General features: G+C 41.1%; 1 protein-coding gene across 2 annotated transcripts in view; it reads left to right on the top strand.

Moving 5' to 3' along the window:
• The first annotated feature begins 8,651 nt into the window (after window positions 1–8,651).
• LOC139415589 (exostosin-1-like) overlaps window positions 8,652–27,639 on the top strand; it is a 276,125-nt gene continuing 257,137 nt past the window's right edge. Inside the window, exons 1-2 of one of the 2 annotated variants that reach the window (XM_071163700.1) lie at window positions 8,652–9,711; window positions 10,270–11,357. In XM_071163700.1, coding sequence (XP_071019801.1) covers window positions 10,396–11,357 — 962 coding nt within the window. In that variant the 5' untranslated portion in view covers window positions 8,652–9,711; window positions 10,270–10,395. The remainder of the gene's footprint in view (window positions 9,712–10,269; window positions 11,358–27,639) is intronic. The other variant, XM_071163701.1, reaches the window with a different exon arrangement.

Genomic DNA, 27,639 nt, shown 5'->3' with positions numbered 1-27,639 from the left:
AAATCACAAAATAGAAACTGTGACCTCTTCACTTGCTAGATATGTTTCATTTGAAATATATTGTTTTGCTGAAGGGGCCTTTCAGAGATAAGAGAGAAGAACATCCATCTGAAGCTGAGCACTCTGAGACGACCCTCATGAACCAACTCAATGTCACGGATCCCCGCGGTACTGATGCTCATTCTGTTCACCAGTTCCGGAGGTCTTTCCAATCTTCACTGAACGGGATTTATTATCATCAACCCCCGACTCTTGTCTGATTACACACACCTGATTCCCATTTCCCCTGATTAGTATGTTATATATGTGCCCCCTGTTCCCTCTGTCTTGTTGGTTATTGTTCCAATGTCCGTTGGTGATGTACCTATGCGTTGGTGCAGCTGTTATGATGCATGCTATATATAGTTGTAGTCGGAAGTTTACATACACCTTAGCCAAATACATTTAAACTCAGTTTTTCACAATTCCTGACATTTAATCCTAGTAAAAATTCCCTGTCTTAGGTCAGTTAGGATCACTACTTTATTTTAAGAATGTGAAATGTCAGAATAATAGTAGAGAGAATTATTTATTTCAGCTTTTATTTCTTTCATCACAATCCCAGTAGGTCAGGTTTAAATACACTCAATTAGTATTTGGTAGCATTGCCTTTAAATTGTTTAACTTGGGTCAAACATTTCGGGTAGCCTTCCACAAGCTTCCCACAATAAGTTGGGTGAATTTTGGCCCATTCCTCTTGACAGAGCTGGTGTAACAAGTCAGGTTTGTAGGCCTCCTTGCTCGCACACGCATTTCCAGTTCTGCCCACACATTTTCTATGGGATTGAGGTCAGGGCTTTGTGATGGCCACTCCAATACCTTGACTTTGTTGTCCTTAAGCCATTTTGCCACAACTTTGGAAGTGTGCTTGTGATCATTGTCCATTTGAAAAGATCCATTTGCGACCAAGCTTTAACTTCCTGACTGATGTCTTGAGATGTTGCTTCAATATATCCACAATAATTTTCTTTCCTCGTGATGCCATCTATTTTGTGAAGTGCACCAGTCCCTCCTGCAGCAAAGCATCCCCACATCATGATGCTGCCACCCCTGTGCTTCACGGTTGGGATGGTGTTCTTCGGCTTCCAAGCCTCCCCCTTTTTCCTCCAAACATAACGATGATCATTATGGCCAAACAGTTCTATTTTTGTTTCATCAGACCAGAGGACATTTCTCCAAAAAGTATTTGTCCCTAAGTGCAACCGTAGTATGGCTTTTTATGGCGGTTTTGGAGCAGTGGCTTCTTCCTTGCTGAGCAGCCTTTCAGGTTAAGTTGATATAGGACTCATTTTACTGTGGATCTAGATACTTTTGTACCCGTTTCCTCCAGCATCTTCGCAAGGTCCTCTGCTGTTGGTCTGGGATTGATTTGCACTTTTTGCACCAAAGTACCTTCATCTCTAGGAGACAGAAAGCATCTCCTTCCTGAGCGGTATGACGGCTGCGTGGTCCCATGGTGTTTATACTTGCGTACTATTGTTTGTACAGATGAACGTAGAACCTTCAGGCATTTGGAAATTGCTCCCAAGGATGAACCAGACTCTACAATTTTTTCTGAGGTCTTGGCTGATTTCTTTTGATTTTCCCATGTTGTCAAGCAAAGAGGCACTGAGTTTGAAAGTATGCCTTGAAATACATCCACAGGTACACCTCCAATTGACTCAAATTATGTCAATTAGCCTATCAGAAGCTTCTAAAGCCATGAAATAATTTTCTGGAATTTTCCAAGCTGTTTAAAGACAGTCAACTTAGTGTATGTAAACTTCTGACCCACTGGAATTGTGATACAGTGAATTATAAGTGAAATCATCTGTCTGTAAGCAATTGTTGGAAAAATGACTTGTGTCAGGCACAAAGTAGATGTCCTAACCGACTTGCCAAAACTATAGTTTGTTAACAAGAAATTTGTGGAGTGGTTGAAAAACGAGTTTTAATGACTCCAACCTAAGTGTATGTCAACATCCGACTTCAACTGTATATTGTTTTATTGTTTTTCAACAAGGTTTATTTTGGGTGTATTAAAAACCCCTGTTGTGTATTCCTGCGCCTGTCTCCAAAATCCTTTATACCAGCGTGACAATACCCCTGTACCTCTTAGAAGAAGGCATTGTCTTTCCCTGTCCTGCGATTCTCATTTTATTAGATTGAATGAGTGTCATTATTTCACGAGAATGCTGTGTCTGTTTCTAATGGCAGCCTGCTGTTTGAGGATGAAGGTTACCCTTCTTTTCAATTGACACACTCACCAGTGCTTGATTTAATTTGGAGTGGCAGCTATATGAAGCTCCCTGCAGTTTATAGCTGTGAATTTGGAATTTATTATGAAATCTCTGAACGACGCATGCAATAGCTACAGTAACCATATCTTCTACCACACCATCATCAATAATCACTGAACAACAATATTTAACTGGCAATAGCACAAAGATGAAGCAATATATTGGCAAAAATACCAAAAAACAAAGATTTAGCTTTTGCTGTCTTGGGAGTTTTCGGTTGACAAGAGTGTAGGTTCCTCACAGATTGTAGGTGTTTAAGTTAATTATCTATTCACCACAAAATGGGATACATTTAGAATCATCAGGCATGGAAATGTCTTGTTTACTTCATGGTTGATATTTTTCACTACACCACCTGATACTTCCTGGACTGAGTGAGGCACCCTGGTGTATGCTGACATTTACTTGGGAGAGCTAAAGGACACCACTCTAGGGACTGTATTCTGAGCTGGTCCTGCTCTTGATATTGATTGACCCAAATATGTTGTGAGTCACTCGACATGGTGCTTCTTCTCCCCAACTGGCAACAGCGGTGGCAACACGAGAAATCAATTTACACCATGGCTGTAATGCACCAGGACGCTATGCACAACAGAGGCGAGAAGTACCCTGATGCTCCATGTAATGCAGTAAGCTCACAGCTTCAGCATATCCATACACACTCTAACTCCTGATAATGCAGTAAAGCTGCGAAGAGAAATGCTTATTTTCTGTGTTAGAGTAGTTTACCTTTCAGAACAGAATAGAGGATGTACTGTTTGTATACTTCACCATTCTAATGCAGCACATCATTTCATGTTTTCTGTCACTTTTACCTTCATTTCAGCATATGGTTTACTTGCTTTGCCTATTATACCGTTTTTGATGGCATCCGTGTGGTTGCGACTAAGGATGTGTTGTTTTTAGTGCTATCAAACACCAGTCTCCAAAGTGCTAAATTGACTGGCAGGGGGTAATAATGCATTCCATCTCTCACAGACCATCTGGAGTTTGACTGTGAAGGTCAATTACAGGAGAGCGCTACAGAAGTGACAGTGCGGCATTACAACCAGCTTGTCATGTCAAAACAATTCTGTTTTTCTGTTCATGTAATCTGCACTCCAGCCTCAGATAGCCTATTGCCCTATCTCTGTATGTGTCCTCACTTCAACAAGGGGTATGTCTGACTTATCCTTTGCCTGATAGGATATTGTGCTGCCAGTGCTACCCTACTTACAGTATATGAAGCTCTCTGGATGAAGAGTGTCTAGCTTTTTAGTCTAGTTGTTTTTTATCTTAATTATGGTGAATATCATGACTTTGTATACAAGTAGATGGCCCTAAAACAAAACGGTACATTATTTCACTGATGTGAATACTCAAAAATCCATGAATCAAGTATATCCGAACAAAGGGATGTAGGTACTATATTTGGCCACAAACGGCTGTTGGATATTTGTGTCATTTTATGATGTGTGGTTGACTATCTGGGTGCATCATTAAAACAACAAATACATACAGTGTAACTGAGAACATTGATTTTCCATCTAGTCTGAGTCAAATGAGAGTGATCCCTGATTACTGATTATTTATATACACACACCTTTCAAGAACCAAAAAACTATGTGGAACCTTCTTTTACAATTCCCCAAATAACATGGCACTGGGTATGGGTTGGTCCCTATCAGAAGACAATATCACACCTGCAGAGGGAAAAAGAACAGGTTGCAGCTTGACTCTTGACCAGTCTGATACTTGTCAAAGCCAGTGTAAATGACATCCCAGATCAACCAGAAATTGGATACCTTACTTCCTGAGCTCACCATTCTCAAATGGAAAAGTTCAATCATGTTGGAGTCATGAACTCAGCTGGTCTGATGTGATTTCTAACAAAAGAAGCCAGCGAGAGATGATATTAACATAGTGTATTAGTGAGTCAACCAGTGTTGTTTTGATAAAGGGATAAAGGAAATATTTGTATTGAGTTTGAAGCTGTTATTTATCACCAGAACTCTGGAGGCCTTGATGAATCAAAGACTTGTTTTCCTGGAACATATCTCATCAACATTCTGTCTGCTCTCTCTCTCTCTCTCTCTCTCTCTCTCTCTCTCTCTCTCTCTCTCTCTCTACCCCTCTCAAATCGTAAGTGTACTCTTAACTTTTTTTACACAGCTAATAGGAAAAGAGTTGGGAGGAATGGATGACAGGCAGATCAATATTTCATGAGGGATACATACGTATGTGGTCAAGACTCAGGCAGACACACAGGAACCAAGCTGCTACAGTACTTTGTTTTTAATAATCTGTTAACTCAGGAGACTGCCAGAAGAATCTCAACAGAACAACTGCATTGATAAAAGGCCACTCAATCCACATGTAATTCAGTTTAAACATCGGCACTCTGTCTTGACTTACAGTCCTAAAATATTCTAGTCTTTTGCCCATCCATTAAAGATGGGTTTTGCACTGTCATACTCTGCGAGACAAGACAACAACATTCTCAATTGGTCCATTATTGTTTACTTGACAACAAAATGTTCAAGACTGTAAAAACCTCAATAGTAACCTCAGACTCAAGCAGTGCATTTGTGAAATCATGTTGCACTGTAATTCTTTCTGGTCTTAAATATAGTGTACCTGCATGCACATTTCTTAACCATTAACCATGAAAATATATATTCTATGTTTAGGCCTATTTAAAACATTTAGTGTCTATTAATTGTGTGTGCACTAATATTCTTTCTCAGTCCTGCTTGTCTTGTTGGTAAACACAATTTCACTGGATTGTATCAAATGAGCAGCAACAAGGGCAGGTGTTAAGCCAGAAGGACTCTCTGTTTCCAGGGAAGGTTGTTCTCGCTGTCCCACTGAGAGTATATAGTAAGCAATCAGGAAGCAACAGCAGGTAGACCACAGGCTAGGGTCCCCACACCTATGGGAATCTCACTGCCAATCAGCCTCGCTTACAGCCTCCCACGTCCTGATTAAGCAGGACCTGCCCAGCATTACCATTCATGAAGTTGTGGGACCTGCTAAAAAGCCTCACACGTGTAGAGTGAAGGAGGGATGAAAGTGGGCACTTTGTCACAAGTGAAAGGAAGCTTCACACGGCTCTCTCATCAGGCAGCAGCACTGTATGTACACTCCCACAGTGGATCCAAAGCCTGCCTTACAGCTACGTTCTCATTAGGTATGTTTCGATGGTCACCCCCAGGACACCCTTATCAGTATGCCTGGAAGACACAGTCAGAGTGGGGTAGAATAATGATTTTCTTATTAACTCTGTACCGTGCTCCCAGGGACATCCATCGCATATCTCTGAACCTAGACGGTGTTAATGCTTGATCTCAGGCACAATGTTGAAACCTGTAACATTTAACTGTGACCAGGGGTTGCTGGAAAGCACCAGGAGGAAGCTGGGACAGTCCTCATTACATGATTTTCTCACCAGATAATAGACAGAGGCCTCGCAGTACCAGAGGAGTACAGGATACAGCAGCTGTGAAAACAGGTGGACATATTGTAGAATGAGTCAAATATGCAACGAATGTCCTTTAATATCCCAGACAAAGGCAACAATTGTTTACAGAGCTTTCTAAAGCAAAAAGGAGAGAAAAGGGTCATCTTGCTTACAAGGTATTACGAAGTTAGCGGTCTGACATATATACAGATTGACACACATAGCTTGTCTAACCATGCAGGACCAACACAGACAACAAGATGAGAATGATGTATGGCCTCAGAGGAATACATCCTCAAAATGCACTGACTTGACAGCTTTAATATTTTTTTCTAACAGCTCCTAAACAGCACCTAACGGTCGGCATGCAATCACACTGCCTTCTACTCACTGCTTTAAAAACACAACATTCTCTCAGCCTCATTGCAAAATGTGTAGAATAGCATGAGCTTAGCTTTGAAACTGCACATTTATCTTTCTGCCCCATGTCAATATGTGTAGAATTGCTAGAAATTTGCTTTAAAACCTCATAATTTTCTCTCAGCCTAACAAATGAAATCTCATTGGATATTTTCATTCACTGCTTGTGACGGAAACAACTCACTTGGACATACAGCAAGTACTGTAATTGTGTGCTAATACGATGGGTGTTTTCATTTGGTAGCATCTGATTTGTCTTGAAACCCACTTGTGTTTCTGCTGACATGTAGCTGTTGTGGATGCTCCACTGAGCCCTCTGTTGCCCTGAGCTCCATGTGGTCTGATCCTACTGTACCTGGGCTGTGCCACTGCTAAGGCACCCCAGGCATCAGGGTGTATAGAATACACCCCAGAGGGCCAGCATATATAACCCTAGGGGCCAACATCTGTACTGTAGTTTACCTGCCACAATATACTGTATATTCTCAGGCCAGCTGATGGTCACTTAGCACCAGTTCCGGAGAGCTCTGAGGCACGGCAGATGTTATCGTCCCAGTGGAGGGAGATAGGGTAGTTATGGGTCAGCTAGCAGCCACAGCTGAGAAATCTGACCAGAGAGGGAATCCTTCTGGAAAAACCAATGGGAAACAGTGTGAGTATATTCAGGCTTCCAATACAACACTACAGGGGAACATTCATAACAGTGTTTGTTTTGCAGACTCAAAGGCAGTAGTGAAAATTCCTCTTAGGACTCGGCAAGCAGAACTGAGATGATTCAGTTTCTTTCTGTAAGTGTTGGCAAAATGCTGCCTCATACAGATGTTGGATTTTAATTTGATCACCCTGTTGCATCTCCTGCAATGCAGAAAATGTAAAAATGGTAGTGTATTTAATGTTTAAAAAGGCCTCTGAAGTTTGAAATTTCCCCTTTTTAATTTTTTACTTGATTTTCCCTCACAAAAAAATGTATCAACCCCTACGAATATGTCTATGAATTATAATCCACATAATAATTCACATTTTCTGTTGCGGCAGGATTATTTTCCTGCTGTAGCTAACTGTCTCGAATGAAGATCCTACATATTTAACATCATAGTGGTGGTGCGTAGCCTGCCCCTGTGCCTGCGGACATGGCTTGATGAGTCTAATGAAGCCATACAAGGCCGGAATGCAAAGGGAAAATTGGATTTTCACTTGAGCACACAGAATAGGTTGACTTGATCATTTAGGCACTAAACACAGATCTCAAGTTACACTCTGACTTGCAAATGCATCACATGCATTCTTGCATCAAATGTGGTTAATTATGTGGCATGTTTTCCTGTGGTTATTGTAAGAATGTGAAATATTCTGCTTATGTAGAGTTTAATGCTTGTGTATTTGATTCTGTGAAGTTATTTGTACATTACATTTTAACATAAATTAAATATAAAGCGTTCATTTCAGACAATAATTTATTCACCACAGGTTGATCTAGTTTACCAACCGTTATACTCACTAGTAGAGTAATTCCAGGCTTTCTGAATCATGCTTGGCTTTTTCTGTTACATCTTCGGCCACAAGATGGCATCATTTATTGCACGATGAAACATGTACATTTGAGCTGATATGCAAACCCTACCCAGTGCCGAAATGATCAGTTATACTGTGATTCTGAATCAATATAATTTGGAATATGTTCTTCAAAAGTAGAATGATTCTAACAATCTTTACTTGAATCATCCTTAGGAACTTCCTATTGAAACACTTTGATGGAGTTGTATTTTAGGTGTATCTAATGAACCCAACTGTAACAAGGTGAACTTTTAAAGATGCAACAATATCCAGCAAGCATAAAATGGTATCAAAAAAAGGTCTGCATCTCTTTAGTCATTGTATAAGTGTCACTAATAAGCTAAATAAATACTTTACTGTGTTATAACTGTGGCATTCCCATATATCCTTATGGTTTGTGTGAGGTCTAGAAATACCATATAACAGACTTGCCATTAATTATACAAGGGAGTGTTGCTAAAGTTATAGTCCGCTACAGTCATGACATACATACAGGACCATATTACCAAGTTATTACATTGTTATCACACTTCTTCATCATCATCATGAATCAGCGCAGTATTGAATCATTTACTCACCGTCTATTTCTGCGTTTAAACTTCGTATTCAAGACAAGAATGCATAGTGGAATATTTTGTCAACTTCACAATAGCCTATAGTACACGTTGAGATGAAAAAAGTAAGTGCAAACTATGTGCAATCTTTATCTCAAGCACACCCTAAAGAGTAAATATGGGCGACTGATACAAAAAAGAGCTCTGGGTAGTGGGCACGTCATGATTAGGCAGGCTACCATACCACGAACTTCGTCTCGCATGCTTTCTCATCGAACAGCTACAGTTTCTGCCAACGCCTCTTGAAATGATCGACGCTTCCCTCATCCATTTCCATTGCTCACAGCGCATCCTCTACCAATAACCGCGGTAGGAGGCGCAGCCTCTCGTTGTGGGAGGTTCATTGCGTGGTCCTCTGCTCTGAATGGGAGTGGAGAGAGATGCAGGACGATTCGTAAACTCCACAGGACCCGTGGAATATGTTGAATTAGCCCCTATCTGCGAACTGTGGTTGTATTCGTAGTGATTCAACCACAGCCCGGTGAATGAAAGACTGAGAGATTGAAGCTTGACGCACCGTATCACTTTGGTGTAAATTTGACTCTTGCTCGTTGGAAGATGCTGTGCTGGGCTCCAGACTGTTGAGGCGCGTGTCGTTTAGGTGACACAGACACTTAACTTTACGGACTGTGTATCATTTATCTGCTATGTAATTGGGAGCAAGTGGATGTACATGGGATCCATACAATTACGATCAGGTGGATGTATTCAACTGTCACGCATGATTTACGCGAATTTATAGAGATTGAGAAAATAACCCTGAATTAAATCTCAGCAGTAATTCGTGCACGGTATGCATGTGTGCCTTGTTGATCGGACGGAGCTGGGTAGACAATCATGGGCTGTCATCAGACGAAGAATATGCCAATGCATAGTAGGTTCCACAGTCGTAACGATTGGAATTAACATAGCCAGTCTGTACGAGCGCCGGGGAAGTATGGAGAGACAGGTCTAGATTCACTCATTCGGATTCACCCGTTGAGAGCGAACTTTGGAAACTAAAGTGTTCTCCATGGAAACTTTTATGCAGGATTCCGACACACTCAAAGATGACAGCGTGAGCAGACCGTTGTAAACACCACTATAGAATTGCATGAATACAGAAAATATAGGTAGGCTTTATAAGTAAGTCTTATGGGGGTGGGTGGGGGGGGGTCCCTTAAGGAAATAAGACTACACTAAGAATAATAACAATTTTTTTTAAATAACGTTTTAGAGGGCCTCCCATATGGGAAAATGACCTCTGTCGAAAGTGATGACATGTTCTTCAAGAAGTGCGAGCCAGAGGCCCTTGAGAATGAAAGAACAGTATTTTGGATGAGTTCTCTGGGATATGTTGACGTAAACGTAGGCAACCACATTCTAGGTAAGGAACATTTTTACTTTGCAACGGATGGCTTCCAATGCATCTCCAATTTCGTTGACTCTTATCCTTACAAAACTGCATGATTTTTGTTAATTAAGTGTCCCAAAAGCTATTAGTATAATCTAGGATGCTGTATTTACATCGTGTTTATCAACTGTTCATCCTGATGAGAGGGAATCAATCAATGCTGTAAGTTTCAAAAACAGAAAGTAGTCTACCACAGGTGTTCATTACAAAAAGGTAGGACACATGTTTTCCGGATACATTACTTAATTGAATAAACGTTTGGTTTTTATTCAATGGGATTGGTGATTGAATGGAATTGGTGATGAGTGATCTATATTCATTCATTATTACTTTTGCGGATGGGTGGGACATTGTCTGAAGGAGATTACTTTGGTGTTGAGCAATTGATTCTAATCAGAAAGATGAATATTGATTGGTTTCAAAACATGCAGCAAACACTGTCAGTGATACCAATGCATATCTTGTCTCTGCATGTATATTGTCCAGCTGTAGTGTGATTATCAGGCACTCTGTTCTATCCTGTGCACACAGTGACTCAGACCAGCAGCATGCTTACTTGTGGATAAGAGTGATCCCCGTGGGTTGAGTGTGGACCCCCACGTTCTCCCTGCTCCTTCTCCTGCCTTGGTTCCCATCACCTTCAGCCCTACTGTCCACATGCAGGCCAAGAAGAGGTACCTGCTCGTGTCTCTAGGGGCCTGTCTTCTTCTGGTTGCCTACTTGTGGGGACTGCAGATTGGGGAGTTCCATCACCAAAGCCACCACCAGCAACTGTACAGAGTCGCCCTGAGCCCTGGCCTGCCCAGACAGCGTTGGCCTGAGTGGATCCACCCGCTCAACACCTACCTGGAGGACGGAGAGCAGGAGGAGGACAGCCCTCTCCTCCACCACCAGCACACCTCTCCCCGGGAGAGACGGGAGGTCCGTAACAACATCTACAAGAGCAGGAGGTGCCGCATGGACACATGCTTCGACTTCAGCCGCTGCCAGAGGGGGTTCAAGGTGTACGTCTACCCCCTGCTGAAGGGGGAGACGGTGTCTGAGAGCTACCAGAAGATCCTGACAGCTGTCGAGGATTCCCGCTTCCACACCACAGACGTCAACGAGGCCTGTCTGTTTGTGCTGGGCATTGACACTCTGGACCGGGACCAGCTGTCAAGCCAGTACATTCACAATGTCAAGGCTAGAATACAGAGCCTCCCTACATGGAACGACGGAAGGAATCACCTCATATTCAACCTTTACTCTGGCACCTGGCCAGCTTACACAGAGGAACTGGGCTTTGATATTGGCCAGGCCATTTTGGCCAAAGCCAGCATTGATATGGATAACTTTAGGCCACACTTTGATGTGTCCATTCCTTTGTTTTCAAAAGACCATTCCCAAAAAGGAGGGGACAAGGGTTATTTGACACTCAACAATGTCCCTCCATCAAGGAAATATTTACTGGTTTTCAAAGGGAAGAGATATCTGACCGGTATTGGTTCAGAAACCAGGAATGCTTTGTATCACATTCACAATGGGGAAGATATCATTCTTTTGACCACCTGCAAGCATGGGAAGGACTGGGAAAAGCATAAGGACGCAAGATGCGACAGGGACAATGAAGAATACTCAAAGTAAGTTCCCCTCTTATGTCCTTTTGCTGGTTCAGGGTCTGTCGGGGCTAATTACTAAAAGTGAGTGACATATTTCACAATGGTATGTTTTTCACTCTACAGCACAGGATGTACAGACAGTCTGACACAACATATCAATGGTTTAATCCCTATTTCAGTAAGACACTCTTAGCACTGTGACTATCATCATATTGCAGTTGTTCATCCATGTTAGTTGGATTATCCTGACAACATTTGCATCCAGTTTTACTTTCATATTTGCTACAGTATCGATCTACCAATATTTTAGAGCAACGGGGGAAAAGCCGCTTCGGTGGTACAGGTTAGGTTGGCTGTGATCTTTGCCTGATTTTTATAGATGCTTTAGAATACCTATGACAGTACTGCTAGTCTGCTATATAGTCGAATATGTTCTTTAGCCCTGCAGCCTAAATAAAAGCACAGTGACTTAACACTTGAGAGATCTGAGTGCAAAAAATCCCTCACCACAGGGCAGCTCCGTAACAGCTGACAATTAAATGTTTTTTTCAGCAGTTGAGCAAAAAGTTATAGACTTTCATTGGATTGCAAATTTACTGGCCTTGCTTGAATCAGAGCATAAATAAGTTGTTACTCTTTTTAAAGCACATGCCTCAGTAAAGTTACTGAAGCATTTGCACCCAAACCAAATGTACATCATCCAGTAATCCCATACGGAACCATGTGACATTTTAAATTTGCCTCATTTAACCTGGAACCACATGGGAAGCATTGACTTTCATTGTATCGGACTCTCCTGATTTGTTTTGTATGGCTGGGTTTTCCCCCACTTCCCATTGTTGCAGGACGGGCATGTTTGTGCAGTGAAGACCATGTCATCACTGGTAATGCTCAGTCTTACGTACGTTTTGAACTTGCATTCCAGCCCTTACAGTTATTTCAGTGCCTGGCTCACCCTCATTGGTTATTAGTATGAATGAATGTCCCACAGATGTTTTTAGAATGGTTAGATAGTTGGAGTGTGGAACACATCCTGTGAGGGCTTTTAGGGGGTTTTGTTACAGTTCTGGGTCTGTGGCAAATCACATCACACATTTTGTTTGATCAGACCAATAACATCAACATCTTACAAATGTCTTCAAGCTCACAGAGAGAAAAATTTAACAGCACTGTTTGAAGAAAAACCGATGTGGCTTATAGGAGAATTCCAAAAGATTTGATTACCAAAGATATCAAATGACTCTCTCTGAAAGTGACAAGAAAGTAAACAATATTGTGTACATTCATTCAGATGCAGTGTGGGCAAAACAAGGCCCACACCTGAAGATACTCTGTGTGAATAAAATGGAAGGGGATTTCAAAGCCTCAGTCAGAACAGTCAATAATTGGCCTTCAATTGAATTAAACCGGGGCTGAGGGATAGAGGAAGATCACACCCCATGCTGGACAGCATGGATTGAAGTCAGATGATTTAACTGTACCACGATAACGTCGCCCAGAACCCAGCGCAACAGAACCATGTGTCTCACAGTCACATAACTGACGATGACACAATGTCCCTATTTAACATGGTAGACTGTTATTTCATGACCAAAATGGTGTAGAAGCAGTCATCAAAGCCGTTGTGTCTCAGAAGACAGTCAGATTTCTTTGTCTGGTCCTTGTTATTTTCCACCTGAGGAGAGTGAGATCCTGCTGATGAGATGTATTGACAGGCTGTAAATTACAGTTTCTCACTGTTGGGTGCTTTCTGCAGATCTATCACCAGCCACGAAAGGAAAAATCATTTGATAGTGCTTTAATTGCAGACTACATTTAACCTGTTGTTTCCCAGCCTCGCTGGCAGACAAAGGAGACATGATATTTAATTACTGAAGCACTATAGACCTATAGACCATTTTCTTTTTCACATCACTGGTTATGACCAGTCATGCCTTGCTTCTTTATTAATGCATCGGATCATTAGTCTTTTAAGCCTAACTACAAAGCTGCAAAGACTTATGGGTTTATAAGATATCTGGGTGACTTTCTGACAATAAGGTCTAGACTGGGGTACACATATGATCTGAGACATGTTGTATAGGTGCTTCCTCAATCCTGCACATCCACATACAAATTAGACAAATGGATCAAACACATTGAAGGTAGTTAGAAGATTAAGTGATTGCCAATCACCTTCTACCTCAGCTGATAATGTCAGCTGGAAAAAAAGGCTGGGAATTGATTAATACTTGCTCGACAAAAACCTATGAGAGCATGCAAGACCTGGATTGTCCTGTGCTGTAGAATTGGTAAATGCATTTGAATTTTCTTTCAAGTGGATGTGTTACCATCTTGACTAACATGAATTGAAAGGGTTCATTTGTGAGGTTGTGTAACGGTTTTCGTCGTCTGAAGAAGAGTAGTCGGACCAAAGCGCAGCGTGGTAAGTGTTCATGTTTGCTTATTGAACTGAACACTAATACAAAATAACAAGAGAATAAATTAAACCGAAACAGTCCCGAAAGGTTCAAACACTAAACAGAAAATAACTACCCACAAAAACCATGTGGGAAAAAAAGCTACCTTAGTATGGTTCCCAATCAGAGACAACGATAGCCAGCTGTCCCTGATTGAGAACCATGCCCGGCCAAAAAAAAAGAAATGCAAAACATAGAAAAAAGAACATAGAATGCCCACCCAAATCACACCCTGACCAAACCAAAATAGAGACATAAAAAGCTCTCTACGGTCAGGGCGTGACAGGTTGTATCTTTGACGTTGATAATGTAGAGTGGCAGTTGTGCACTGGTGCAGTTAATTCCAACCAGACAACGCAGGTACGGTTTTGGACATGCTTTTGTTTGTATCTTGCATATGTCTAGAAACCCTGCCAACATTCAAACAATGCAGTGGCATCTGCTGACACAGAGACATAGATTTGGTGGGTGAACAATGTCATATGTTTGCTCTAGAAGATTTTCATTTTCTTCTGCCATATTAAGTGTTGTTGCCATGTTGCACTTGCAATCCTAGTTGCCTGACTCATATCTGATACCTCGCCTGGACTCCAAATAAGTAATAGAGGAATGGGACTTGACTCAATCACAAGTTCTTGTTTTTTCTCCCTCTTTCCCATCTGGACTTGTGCATCATAGAAACCTAGCGCCGGGCATCAAATGAAATGTGCCCAAGGTGTGGGTCACTCATGATTGATACCATCCATCTTCACGGGGGTGTGGGAGCAAAAAAGCCATAAAGCACTGGCTAGTGGCAATATCGGTTGTGATATGAATAAATGTTTTCCTGAGATATCTTGACACGCTTGAAAGAAAAGAGTTCTGGTATTTGACTTATTTTTCTTGTATGGCTGTGGATTGGATAATTGCTTTTATTTTTGACTTAATGATATAAATCATTTCTGTTGTGATTGGCAAATGACATTGGCAAGTTTCTACAATTAGAGATGGCAACACTAAACCGTAATACCATATGTGTGTAATTAAATGCAAACTAATAACATGTTAGGTCATTCCTATTCCTATTTATGGCAGTCTGAAGCACTTTTCCTTGACACTTGTCAAGCCATGACGTTGATAAAATGCACTAACAATAGTGTAATTTCAGAGCCATTTTCTAGATGTTTACAAAAGCAAACAAGCTATGTACTTTGATCCTAAACTACTCAAGGCACACAAATTGTATGCTTTCATGTCTAAAGTAGATCTAAATTAAGAGGCAAAGCATCATACTCACTGCTAATTTGATTACATTTGCCTACCTCTGAGAGCGGTTGACCTGCATGTGTGTGTGTGCACGAGCTTGCTCGGTGTTTGTGTGTATGAGTCACAGATTCACCCCGGCTATTCTAGCTTCTCTAAAGGCTCAGCCTCTCAGCATCTTACCCTGGAAGAGGTGAGATCTAGATAGAATCACCACCCTCACTAAAACAACCCTTTGTGTCAAGGGCGGTTATAAGTTATTCTTATGCATCCCTTCATGGGTATTGTGATTTGTAAGTCGAATGGGGGGGTAGAAATGGGGGAAAGTATCATGGGGGGGATATGATGTGATGGGATATGAGGCAAACATTACTATGATTGGGGATTTATATATAAATGGGTGGCAAACACAGGAGAAGTTTCTAAGCTAAATAAAAGCCCTGGAGAGTGGCAACCATCAGGTACCATAGTTACAATCTGATGCCACGTTCAAAACAACTGGGAACTCGGAAATCTCTGACTTCAGTCTGTTCAAGACAACTGGGAACTCTGGGGGGGACTAGCTCTGACTGGCAAAAATCATTTTGAACGGTCATCCAACTCGGAATTTTAACTCAAGAACTCAGGCATCTTTCTAGAGCTCCGACCTGAAGATCACTGACGTCATGATTTGACATTTGACATAGTTTTGAGAGCACCATAGTCAGTAGTGTGAACCATCCTTAACCTTGTTTTGTTATAACATCTTTAGTCTGATAGACGCTTATGTGACAACCAGAATGCATTGTATGATGTCAACAAACATGGCGCCACACATAGCTGGCAAATAGCTTAGCATTAGCTCATCATAATCCGTACAACCTTCAAAAAAGTATTTTACACACATCATGTGTCCATTACAATCTATGCAAGAATCTGAATGCATGATTTGTCACCAGAACTTTAAAACTTGAATAAAACATAGCTCAACTTGAATAAGATTGAGCTCGGGTGCATCCTGTATCCATCCATCATCCTTGAGATCTTTCTAAAACTTGATTTGGAGTATATTCAATTGATTGGACATGATTTGGAAAGGCACGTACCTGTCTATATAAGGTCCCACAGTTGACAGTGCATGTCAGAGCAAAAACCAAGCCATGAAGTCAAAGGAATTGTCCAAGACAGGATTGTGTCGAGGCATAGATCTGGGGAAGAGTACCAAAAAACATCTGCAGCATTGAAGGTCCCCAAGAGCACAGTGGCCTCCATCAATCTTAAATGGAAGAGGTTTGGAAGCACCAAGACTCTTCCTCGAGCTAGCTGCCCGGCCAAACTGAGCAATCGGGGGAGAAGGGCCTTGGTCAGGGAGTTGACCAAGAACCCGATGGTCACTCTGACAGAGCTCCAGAAGTCCTCTGTGGAGAAGGGAGAACCTTCCAGAAGGACAACCATCTCTGCAGCACTCCACCAATCAAGCCTTTATGGTGGAGTGGCCAGACAGAAGCCACTCCTCAGTAAAAGGCACATATGCGTGTGGTGTCAGAATACACGCATTGTTCCAAAGTGTGATTGTTACGCAACAGGAAAGTTAACCCTAGTTAACCCTGGCACTTGCCAATTTCAAATTATATTATAACAGTTTGAATTCTGCCTCATTAATTCAGATAAGAATTAGCCAAATTCACTTTTGCAGACAATTTACGTTTGAGGCTTTACTGAGCCAGACAAACTTCTCTCGTCGACGAGAGCCCAAGCACTTCGCCAGTGTTTCCCCAGATCAAGTATGCAGACATTTGCGCAACTCTAGTCAGGACAGGCCTTGCACAAACTTTTCCCCCCTGGCACATTTTCTGGCTGGCACCCGCATTGCCTTCATTGTTGTTTTCCTTACAAATAATAACTCTGAACCTGTTTGCGTTCCTATCAAAGTAAGTGCCTTATTTTCTGCATATCGTGTTGTTGCTTCTACTGTATTATTCGGAAAGTATTCGGACCCCTTGGCTTTTTCCACATTTTGTTACGATACAGTCTTATTCTAAAATTGATTAAATTGTCCCCCCCTCATCAATCTAAACAAAATAACCCATAATGACAAAGCAAAAAGAGTTTCAACATTTTTTGCAAATGTATTAAAAATAACAAACTCATCTCTCACATTAACATAAGTATTCAGACCCTTTACTCAGTACTTTGTTGAAGCACCTTTGGCAGTGATTACAGCTTCGAGTCTTCTTGGGTATGACACTACAAGCTTGGCACACCTAAATTTGGAGAGTTTCTCCCATTCTTCTCTGCAGATCCTCTCAAGCTCTGTTAGGTTGGATGGGGAGCATAGCTGCATAGCTATTTTTAGGTCTCTCCAGATATGTTCGATCAGGTTAAAGTCCGGGCTCTGGCTGGGCCACTCAAGGACATTCAAAGACTTGTCCTGAAGTCACTCCTGCGTGGTCTTGGCTGTGTGCTTAGTGTCATTGTCCTGGTGGAAAGTGAACCTTCGACCCAGTCATGAGCGCTCTGGAGCAGGTTTTCATCAAGGATCTCTGTACTTTGCTCCATCCATCTTTCCCTCAATCCTGACTAGTCTCCCAGTCCCTGCCACTGAAAAACATTCCCATAGCATGATTCTGCCACCACCATGCTTCACCTTAGGAATGGTGCCAGGTTTCCTCCAGTTGTGAGGCTTGGCATTCATGCCAAAGAGTTCAATCTTGTTTTCATCAGGCCAGAGAATCTAATTTCTCATGTTCTGAGAGTCCTTTAGGTGTCTTTTGGGAAACTCCAAGAGTCTTGTTATGTGCCTTTTACTGAGGAGTGGCTTCTGTCTGGCCACTCCACCATAAAGGCCTGATTGGTGGAGTGCTTCAGAGATGGTTGTCCTTCTGGAAGGTTCTCCCATCTCCACAGAGGACTTCTGGAGCTCTGTCAGAGTGACCATCGGGTTCTTGGTCACCTCCCTGACCAAGGCCCTTCTCCCCCGATTGCTCAGTTTGGCCGGGCTGCTAGCTCGAGGAAGAGTCTTGATGGTAGTATCAACTTCACTTGTATTCTAATGGCAGTAAGGGTGATTTTATATTATTATACAACGGGTGGGTCTAATCCTGAGTGCTGATTGGTTAATCCGCATTCCAGCTGGTGTCTATTCCACAAATTACCACTGGCTAAATCTGACGTTTTAAATGCCTATTTACTCTGTTCCATCTGACGACGCAATCCACTGTCTCATCAGCCCAGCCAGGCACTTTATACATGTAATCATCTCCACTATTAAAAGCTACTAGACAATATCTCAGATTTATTTTTCAACAGCAGAGATTTGTATAAACCTTGCTGTCTGTCTCGACATCGTTTGCAACATTGTTGCAATATTCAAATTCGATTTCCAGCTGTCCCATAGTAATGAATCTGTCGGGATTCAGGGCGAGAGTCTGGCAGGCAGCATTTCTCAACCAGTCTAAATTATGAATCAACTGGCATAATTTTTATGGACATATACAAAGAAATGTCAATTGACAAAAGGTCAAATGAAACGAAGTGCCGCTAGTTTGCAGTCTTTCCAGCTTCAGTTTGAAGTGATTGTGTTAGCTGTGTTTTTAGCTAGCTCCCTGGGAACAACATTGTCCTGACGAGTGAGCAAATGTTCTATGCCAGGTGAAATCGCGCCTCATTAGCTCATTGTTATGGATGTATCCAAATAAATGTCACTACAAAACAACAGCTTAAACAAATGCAAATGTGGCTACTTTGCTCTTATTCTGGCTGCACTTTTTGATGTGATTGTAAGTTAGCCATAGTTGGAACGTTGCCAGCCAGCTGGGCAATGGAACATTTAGAACGAACGTCTGGGTCGCGTCCATAGATACAGGACAACAAGACTGAACGACTGGGTCTCTAGCAACCGAACCGATAGAACGAACGACCAGACGGCTTGGGTACTAACCCTAGATTTGTATTGGGACTATATCTTGTGGAATAATGAAATGGTATGAAAATATGTTAATCATTATTTGAATTTGTTGGTAACCCGTTGTATAAAAGTGATCATGCCTTCGAAGTCGGTGTTTGGAGGATATGTAGGCACGGTTTGCCAGCCCTCAACTTCGACTCTGGCCTAACAACCCCCGTCCCATTTATTTATTATTGTCAACACTGCTAATGGTGAAGATTGCAGGTGGATATTGGTAGAATCTTGGGAAGATGCTTATACCTGTTAGATTATTGTTTTTGTGGGTATTTCTTTTCACATATGTATTATTCTTGTAACTTTTTAATGACTTTTATGATGTATTATTGTTAGCACTATTAATATTACTAGATATTAGCATCATTAGCATTATGTTCCAAGTTTTTGCTGTTATATAGGTACTGTATGTTTTTAATTTAGGTCTTATTGGCTACAGAACTCCTTAAGTTATTTTCTCTGTCTCTTCATTTTCATTTCTATGTTTGTTTGTTTTTTTGTTTTTTCTTATTTTATCTCTGATATTTGGCTATATTTGGCTAATTCTCAATTAGGATGCACCTCTCCTGGTCCTTCTGGCAGTGGTGTAAAGTACTTAAGTAAAAATCCTTTAAAGTACTACTTAAATCGTTTCTTGGGGTGGGGGTGTATCTGTACTTTTGCTTTACTATTTATATTTTTGACGACTTTTACTACACTACATTCCTAAAGAAAATAATGTACTTTTTAGTCCATACTTTTTCCCTGACACCCAAAAGTACTCATTACATTTTGAATGCTTAGCAGGATAGAAATGCTCCAATTCACATACTTATCAAGAAAACATTGCTGGTGATCCCTAATGCCTCTGATCTGGCTGAATCTCTAAACACATGCTTTGTTTGTAAAGGATGTGTTAGCGTGTGCCCCTTGGCTATCTGTAAATTAGAAAAACAAGAAAATCTGTTCTTAATATAATTCTTAATATAAGGAATTTGTAATGATTTACTTTTGATACTTTAGTATATTTAAAACCAAATACTTTTAGACTTTTACTGAAGTAGTATTTTACTGGATGACATTCACTTTTACTTGAGTAATTTTCTATTAAGGTATCTTTACTAGAGGTGGACCGAATAATCGGAATGGCCGATTAATTAGGGACGATTTCAAATTTTCATAACAATCTGTATTTTTGGATGCCGATTTTGCCGATTTTAAAATGTATTTTTTATTTTTTACAACTTTATTTAACGAAGCAAGTCAGTTAAGAACACATTCTTATTTTCAATGACGGCCTAGGAACGGTGGGATAACTGCCTTGTTCAGGGGCAGAACGACAGATTTTTACCTTGTCAGCTCAGGGATTCAATCTTGCAACCTTACGGTTAACTAGTCCAACGCTCTAACCACCTGCCTCACGAGGAGCCTGCCTGTTACACGAATGCAGTAAGAAGCCAAGGTAAGTTGTCAGCTAGCATTAAACTTATCTTATAAAAAACAATCAATCAATCATAATCACTACACATGATTGATGATATTATTAGTTTATCTAGCGTGTCCTGCGTTGCATATAATCGATGCGTTGCGCTTTCGCGAAAAAGGACTGCCGTTGCTCCAACGTGTGCCTAACCATAAACATCAATGCCTTTCTTAAAATCAATACACAGAAGTATATATTTTTAAACCTGCATATTTAGCTAAAATAAAGGTTAGCAGGCAATATTAACCAGGTGAAATTGTGTCACTTCTTATTATGACATAACATTGAAGTTTGTGCAATGTAACAGCAATATTTAGACTTAGGGATGCCATCTGTTAGATAAAATACGGAACGGTTCCGTATTTCACTGAAAGAATAAAGGTTTTGTTTTTGAAATGATAGTTTCCGGATTCGACCATATTAATGACCTAAGGCTCGTATTTCTGTGTGTTATTATGTTATAATTAAGTCTATGATTTGATAGAGCAGTCTGACTGAGCGATGGTAGGCACCAGCAGGCTCGTAAGCATTCATTCAAACAGCACTTTCGTGCGTTTTGCCAGCAGCTCTTCTCAATGCTTCAAGCATTGCGCTGTTTATGACTTCAAGCCTATCAACTCCCGAGATTAGGCTGGTGTAACCGATTTGAAATGGCTAGCTAGTTAGCGGGTCGCGCTAATAGCGTTTCAAACGTCACTCACTCTGAGACTTGGAGTGGTTGTTCCCCTTGCTCTGCATAGGTAACGATGCTTCGAGGGTGGCCGTTGTCAATGTGTTCCTGGTTTGAGCCCAGGTAGCGGTGAGAAGAGGGATGGAAGCTATACTGTTACCCTGGCAATACTAAAGTGCCTATAAGAACATCCAATAGTCAAAGGTACATGAAATACAAATCGTATAGAGAGAAATAGTCCTATAATTCCTATAATAACTACAACCTAAAACTTCTTACCTAGGAATATTGAAGACTCATGTTAAAAGGAACCACCAGCTTTCATATGTTCTGAGCAAGGAACTTAAACATTAGCTTTCTTACATGGCACATATTGCACTTTTACTTTCTTCTCCAACACTTTGATTTTGCATTATTTAAACCAAATTGAACATGTTTCATTATTTATTTGAGGCTAAATAGATTTTTGATGTATTATATTAAGTTAAAATAAGTGTTCATTCAGTATTGTTGTAATTATCATTATCACAAATAAATAAATAAAAATCGGACGATAAATCAGCATCGGCTTTTTTTGGTCCTCCAATAATTGGTATCGGTATCGGCGATATCGGTATCGGTCGATCTCTAATCTTTACATTTACTCAAGTAGGACATTTGGGCTCTTTTTCCACAACTGCCTAATGGAGGCTGTAACGGGTGGGATATTGGAGGACAATTGGAAGTCTTCTTTGTCAGTTGCAGCTACAGTGTGCTTAGCAGTGCATATATCGTTGTACAGCATTATGGATTCTTGATCATCGTGGTACTTTTTTTTTTATTTTTTTTTATTTTACCCCTTTTTCTCCCCAATTTCGTAGTATCCAATTGTTGTAGTAGCTACTATCTTGTCTCATCGCTCTTAAAGAGATCACAACTATCATGGACATTTTAGAACTAGTGGATATATGGAGGTTTAAATATCCTTACTTAGTGAAATGTACATGGAGGAGCCTTAATCAAGCTAGTTGTCTTGACTACTTTCTTGTGTCCACCTCGTTGGCACCGAAAGATAAATTATTGATAGGAGACAGAATGGTGGACACAGGTGGACTCCAATCAATTTGTAGAAACATCTCAAGGATGATCAAATCAAATGTATTTATATAGCTCTTCGTACATCAGCTGATATCTCAAAGTGCTGTACAAAACCCAGACTAAAACCCCAAACAGAAAGCAATGCAGGTGTAGAAGCACGGTGGCTAGGAAAAACTCCCTAGAAAGACCAAAACCTAAGAAGAAACCTAGAGAGGAACCAGGCTATGAGGGTTAGCCAGTCCTCTTCTGGCTGTGCCAGGTGGAGATTATAACAGAACATGTCAAATGTTCATAAATGACCAGCATGGTCAAATAATAATAATCACAGGAGTTGTCGAGGGTGCAGCAAGTCAGCACCTCATGATCAATGGAAACAGGATGTACCTGAGCTTAATTTCGAGACTCATAGCAAGGGGTCTGAATACTTATGCAAATAAGATATTTTAAAAAATAAATAAATAAATTAGCAAAAATGTGTAAACCTGTTTTCATTTTGTCATTATGGGGTATTGTGTGTAGATTGATGAGGAAAGAAATGTATTTAATCCATTTTAGAATAAGGCTGTAATATGGAAGAAGTCAAGGTGTCTGACTTTTGAAGATGCCGCCGAAGAACATGGCTGATGTTTTACATTCTCCCAACCAATTGTGCTATTCAGTTCGTTTTTTTGCGTTTTGTGAAACTTATTTTTTTACTTATTGTTGGTGCTACCATCTATTATGACCGGGAAGTACCTCTGGAGATCAGAACTGCGATTACTCATCGCGAATGGAAGAAACTTTTTCCTTTAACGAGTCTGACGAGAAGGATATCCTGCTTTCACTGGAACAGGCCCAGATCCACACCTACTGCTTGAAGAAAATACGCAGGAAAAGGGCCCGCAGATCAGGCAGTTTGATTTGATTTGAATACTTTCCAAAGGCACTGTGTATGGGGCATACAAATCAAGTCAAAGTTTATTTGTCACGTGAGCCGAATACAACAGGTGCAAATGTGAAATGCTTACTTACAGGCTCTAACCAATAGTGCAATAAAGGTATTAGGTGAACAATAGGTAGGTGAAGAAATAAACACAACAGTAAAAAGACAGTGAAAAACAGTAGCAAGGCTATATACAGTAGCGAAGCTATAAAAGTAGTGAGGCTCCATACAGACACCGGTTAGTCAAGCTGATTGAGGAGGTATGTACATGTAGATAAGTTTAACGTGACTATGCATATATGATGAACAGAGACTAGCGGTAGCGTAAAAGAGGGGTTGGCGGGTGGTGGGTGGCGGGACACAATGCAGATAGCCCGGTTAGCCGTTTGACGACCTGTTCAGGAGTCCTATGGCCTGGGGGTAAAAACTGTTGAGAAGCCTTTTTGTCCTAGACTTGGCACTCCGGTACCGCTTGCGATGCGGTAGTAGAGAGAACAGTCTATGACTGAGGTGGTTGGTGTCTTTGACAATTTTTAGGGCCTTCCTCTGACACCACCTGGTATAGAGGTCCTGGATGGCAGGAAGCTTGGCCTCAGTGATGTACTGGGCCGGATGCAATACCCTCTGTAGTGCCTTTCGGTCGGAGGCCGAGCAATTGCCGTACCAGGCAGTGATGCAACCAGTGAGGATGCTCTCGATGTTGCAGCTGTAGAACCTTTTGAGGATCTCAGGACCCATGCCAAATCTCCCTAGTTTCCTGAGGGGGAATAGGCTTTGTCGTGCCCTCTTCACGACTGTCTTGGTGTGTTTGGACCATTCTAGTTTGTTGGCGATGTGGACACCAAGGATGTTGAAGCTCTCAACCTGCTCCACTACAGCCCCGTCGATGTTAATGGGGGCATGCTCGTTCCTCCTTTCCCTGTAGTCCTTAGTCTTGGTTACGTTGAGGGATAGGTTGTTATTCTGGCACCACCCGGCCAGGTCTTTGACCTCCTCCCTATAAGCTGGCTCGTCGTTGTCGGTTATCAGGCACTGTTGTGCCGCCTGCAAACTTAATGAAGGTGTTGGAGTCATGCCTGGCCATGCAGTCGTGGGTGAACAGGGATTACAGGAGGGGACTGAGCACACACCACTGGGGGGCTCCAGTGTTGAGGATCAGCATGGCAGATGTGTTGCTACCTACCCTTACCACCTGGGGGCGGCCCGTCAGAAGGTCCAGGATCCAGTTGCAGAGGGAGGTGTTTAGTCCCAGGATCCTTTTCTTAGGGATGAGCTTTGAGGGTACTATGGTGTTGAACGCTGAGCTGTAGTCAATTAATAGCATTCTCACATAAGTGTTCCTTTTGTCCAGGTTGTGTGGAGTGCAATAGAGATTGCATCATCTGTGGATCTGTTTGGGCGGTATGCAAATTGGAGTGGGTCTAGGGTTTCTGGGATAATGGTGTTGATGTGAGCCATTACCAACCTTTCAAAGCACTTCATGGCTACAGATGTGAGTGCTACGGGTCTGTAGTCATTTAGGCAGGTTACCTTTGTGTTCTTGGGCACAGGGACTATGGTGGTCTGCTTGAAACATGTTGGTTTTACAGACTCAATCAGGGACATGTTGAAAATGTAACCATCTCAGCTCTGCAGATTTTGCTGCAAAGAGACAGAATCATTAGACCACTTATTTTGGTATTGCCCCCTATGTAGCTTTTTTCTGGTTCAAGTTTCAGGAGTGGCAAAAAAAAATATTTAATTAAAACTAAGCCTACAAATGGCACTGCTGGGAGATTGGGAAAGCCATAGTCAGTCAACAATATAATACTCTTATTAAAAATATTAATCTTTAACCTATAATCTGGATACTATTCGATTCAGAATTCTTGTGAAACAGCTCAGTTGAAAAATATATGCTTTTACGGAGAGAGGTGGTATGGGCTGAGAGGAGCTGAGGGGTGCGTTTTTAAAAGCCCATGATTTGTAATAGTTTTAAAATAGATTGAAAACACGTTTATGTAATGTATACCGGATGTGTTTAAGAACAATCCATCCAGATGTGGTCGACACTGAGTATACTAAATGTTAGGAACACCTTCCTAATATTGAGTTGCCCTCAGAACAGCCTCAATTCATTGGGACATGGACTGACTACAACATGTCCACAGGGATGCTGGTCCATGTTGAATCCGATGCTTCCCACAGTTGTGTCAAGTTGGCTTTATATCCTTTGGGTGGTGGACCGTTCTTGATACACACTGGAAACTGTTGAGTGTGAAAAATCCAGCAGCATTGCAATTCTTGACACAAACCAGTGTGCCTGGCACCTTCTACCATACCTCGTTCAAAGGCACTTAAATATTTTGTATTGTCCATTCACCCTCTGAATGGCAAACATACACACTCCATGTCTCAATTGTCTCAAGGCTCATAGCAACAAGGGATCATAGCATTCACCTGGATTCACCTGGTCAGTCTATCATGGAAACAGCAGGTGTCCGTTATTGTTTTGTATACTCAGTGTATAGCAAATACCTATATTTTTGCTATATAACTACTATGTAAAGAAAATGTGCCTTGTGTGTAGAATGTACAGTACCAGTCAAAAGTTTGGACACACCGACTCATTCCAGGGTTTTTCTTTTCTTTTTACGATTTTCTACATTGTAGAATACTATTGAAGACATCAGAACTATGTAATAACACATATGGAATCATGTAGTAAGCAAAAAAGTGTTAAACACATCAAAATATTTTTGAGATTCTTCAAAGTTATTATTATTATTTATTGAACCTTTATTTAACCAGGAAGGGCTCATTGAGATTTAAAATCTATTTTTCAAGAGTGTCCTGGCCAAGATAGGCAGCACCAAGTCATTACAAAAATTACAGACAAACAACATGAAAAACTAGTAATCTAGTAAAAACCATAGAATTCACAAGAGTAAAACAAAATCAAAAACATCAAATTAAAAACATTGACAGGTCAGGAAATCAGTCCCAAGATCATTCATCAGGGATTTAAAAATACCAATCGGGACAAGTTCTTCCAGTTTAAAAGTATTTTGTAAGGCGTTCCAAGACGATGGCGTACATAAAAGAGTACATAAAAGCCCTTTTACCAAATTCAGTTCAGACATTTGGAACAGTTAGCAGGATAAAGTCCAGCAAAGGAAGAGAGTACCCACTACATTTCTGAACAATAAAAATTCCCAAATAAAAAGGTAGTAAACCCCAAATGGCTTTGTAAATAAAAGTATACCAGTGACTGAGCCTACGAGTGACTAGAGAAGGCCAGCCAACCCTGGTATACAAAGTACAGTGATGCGTAAGGGTTTTGCGAAGTAGTCACCCTTTGCCTTGATGACAGCTTTGCACACTCTTGGCATTCTCTCAACCAGCTTCACCTGGAGTGCTTTTCTAACAGTCTTGAAGGAGTTCCCACATATGCTGAGCATGGCTGCTTTTCCTTCACTCAGCAGTCCAACTCATCCCAAACCATCTCAATTGGGTTGAGGTCGGGTGATTGTGGAGGCCAGGTCATTTTATGCAGCACCCAATCACTCTCCTTCTTGGTCAAATACAGCCTGGAGGTGTGTTGTGTCATTTTCCTGTTGAAAAACAAATGATAGTCCCACTAAGCCCAAACCAAATGGGATGGCGTATCGCTGCAGAATGCTGTGGTAGCCATGCTGGTTAAGTGTGCCTTGAATGTTAAATAAATCACATACAGTGTCACCAGCAAAACAGCCCCATACCTTCACATCACCTCCTCCATGCTTCACGGTGGGAACCACACATGTGGAGATCATCCATTCACCTACTCTGTGTCTCACAAAGACACAGAGGTTGGAACCAAAAATCTCCAATGTGGACTCATCAGACCAAAGGACAGATTTCCACCGGTCTAATGTCCATTGCTCGTGTTTCTTGGCCCAAGCAAGTCTCTTCTTATTGGTGTCCTTTTAGTAGTGGTTTCTTTGCAGCAATTAAACCATGAAGGCCTGATTCACGCGGTCTCCTCTGAAAAAGTTTAAAGTTCTTGAAACTTTCCTTATTGACTGACCTTCATGTCTTAAAGTAATGATGGAATGTATTTTGTCTTTGCTTATTTTAGCTGTTCTTGCCTTTCACCAAATAGGGCTATCTTCGGTATACTACCCGTACCTTGTCACAACACAACTGATTGGCTCAAGTGCATTAAGAAGGAAAGAAATTCTACAAATTAACTTTTAAGAAGGCATACCTGTTAATTGAAATGCATTCCAGGTGACTACCTCATTAAGCTGGTTGAGAGAATGCCAAGAGTGTGCAAAGCTGTCAAGGCAACGGGTAACTTTGAAGAATCTTAAATATATAAAATATATTTTGATTTGTTTAACACTTTTTTGCTTACTACATGATTATTACATATGTGTTATTTCCTAGTTTTGATGTCTTCACTATTATTCTACAATGTAGAAAATAGTACAAATAAAGAAAAACCCTTGAATGAGTAGGTGTGTCCAAACTTTCGACTGGTTCTATACATGTAATATAAAACACATAT

This window comes from Oncorhynchus clarkii, chromosome 8, assembly GCF_045791955.1.
Source record: "Oncorhynchus clarkii lewisi isolate Uvic-CL-2024 chromosome 8, UVic_Ocla_1.0, whole genome shotgun sequence".
In the NCBI taxonomy this organism is placed as follows: Eukaryota; Metazoa; Chordata; class Actinopteri; order Salmoniformes; family Salmonidae; genus Oncorhynchus; species Oncorhynchus clarkii.
Note: the sequence above shows the minus strand (reverse complement) of the source record. Positions and strands in the feature narration are given on the sequence as shown.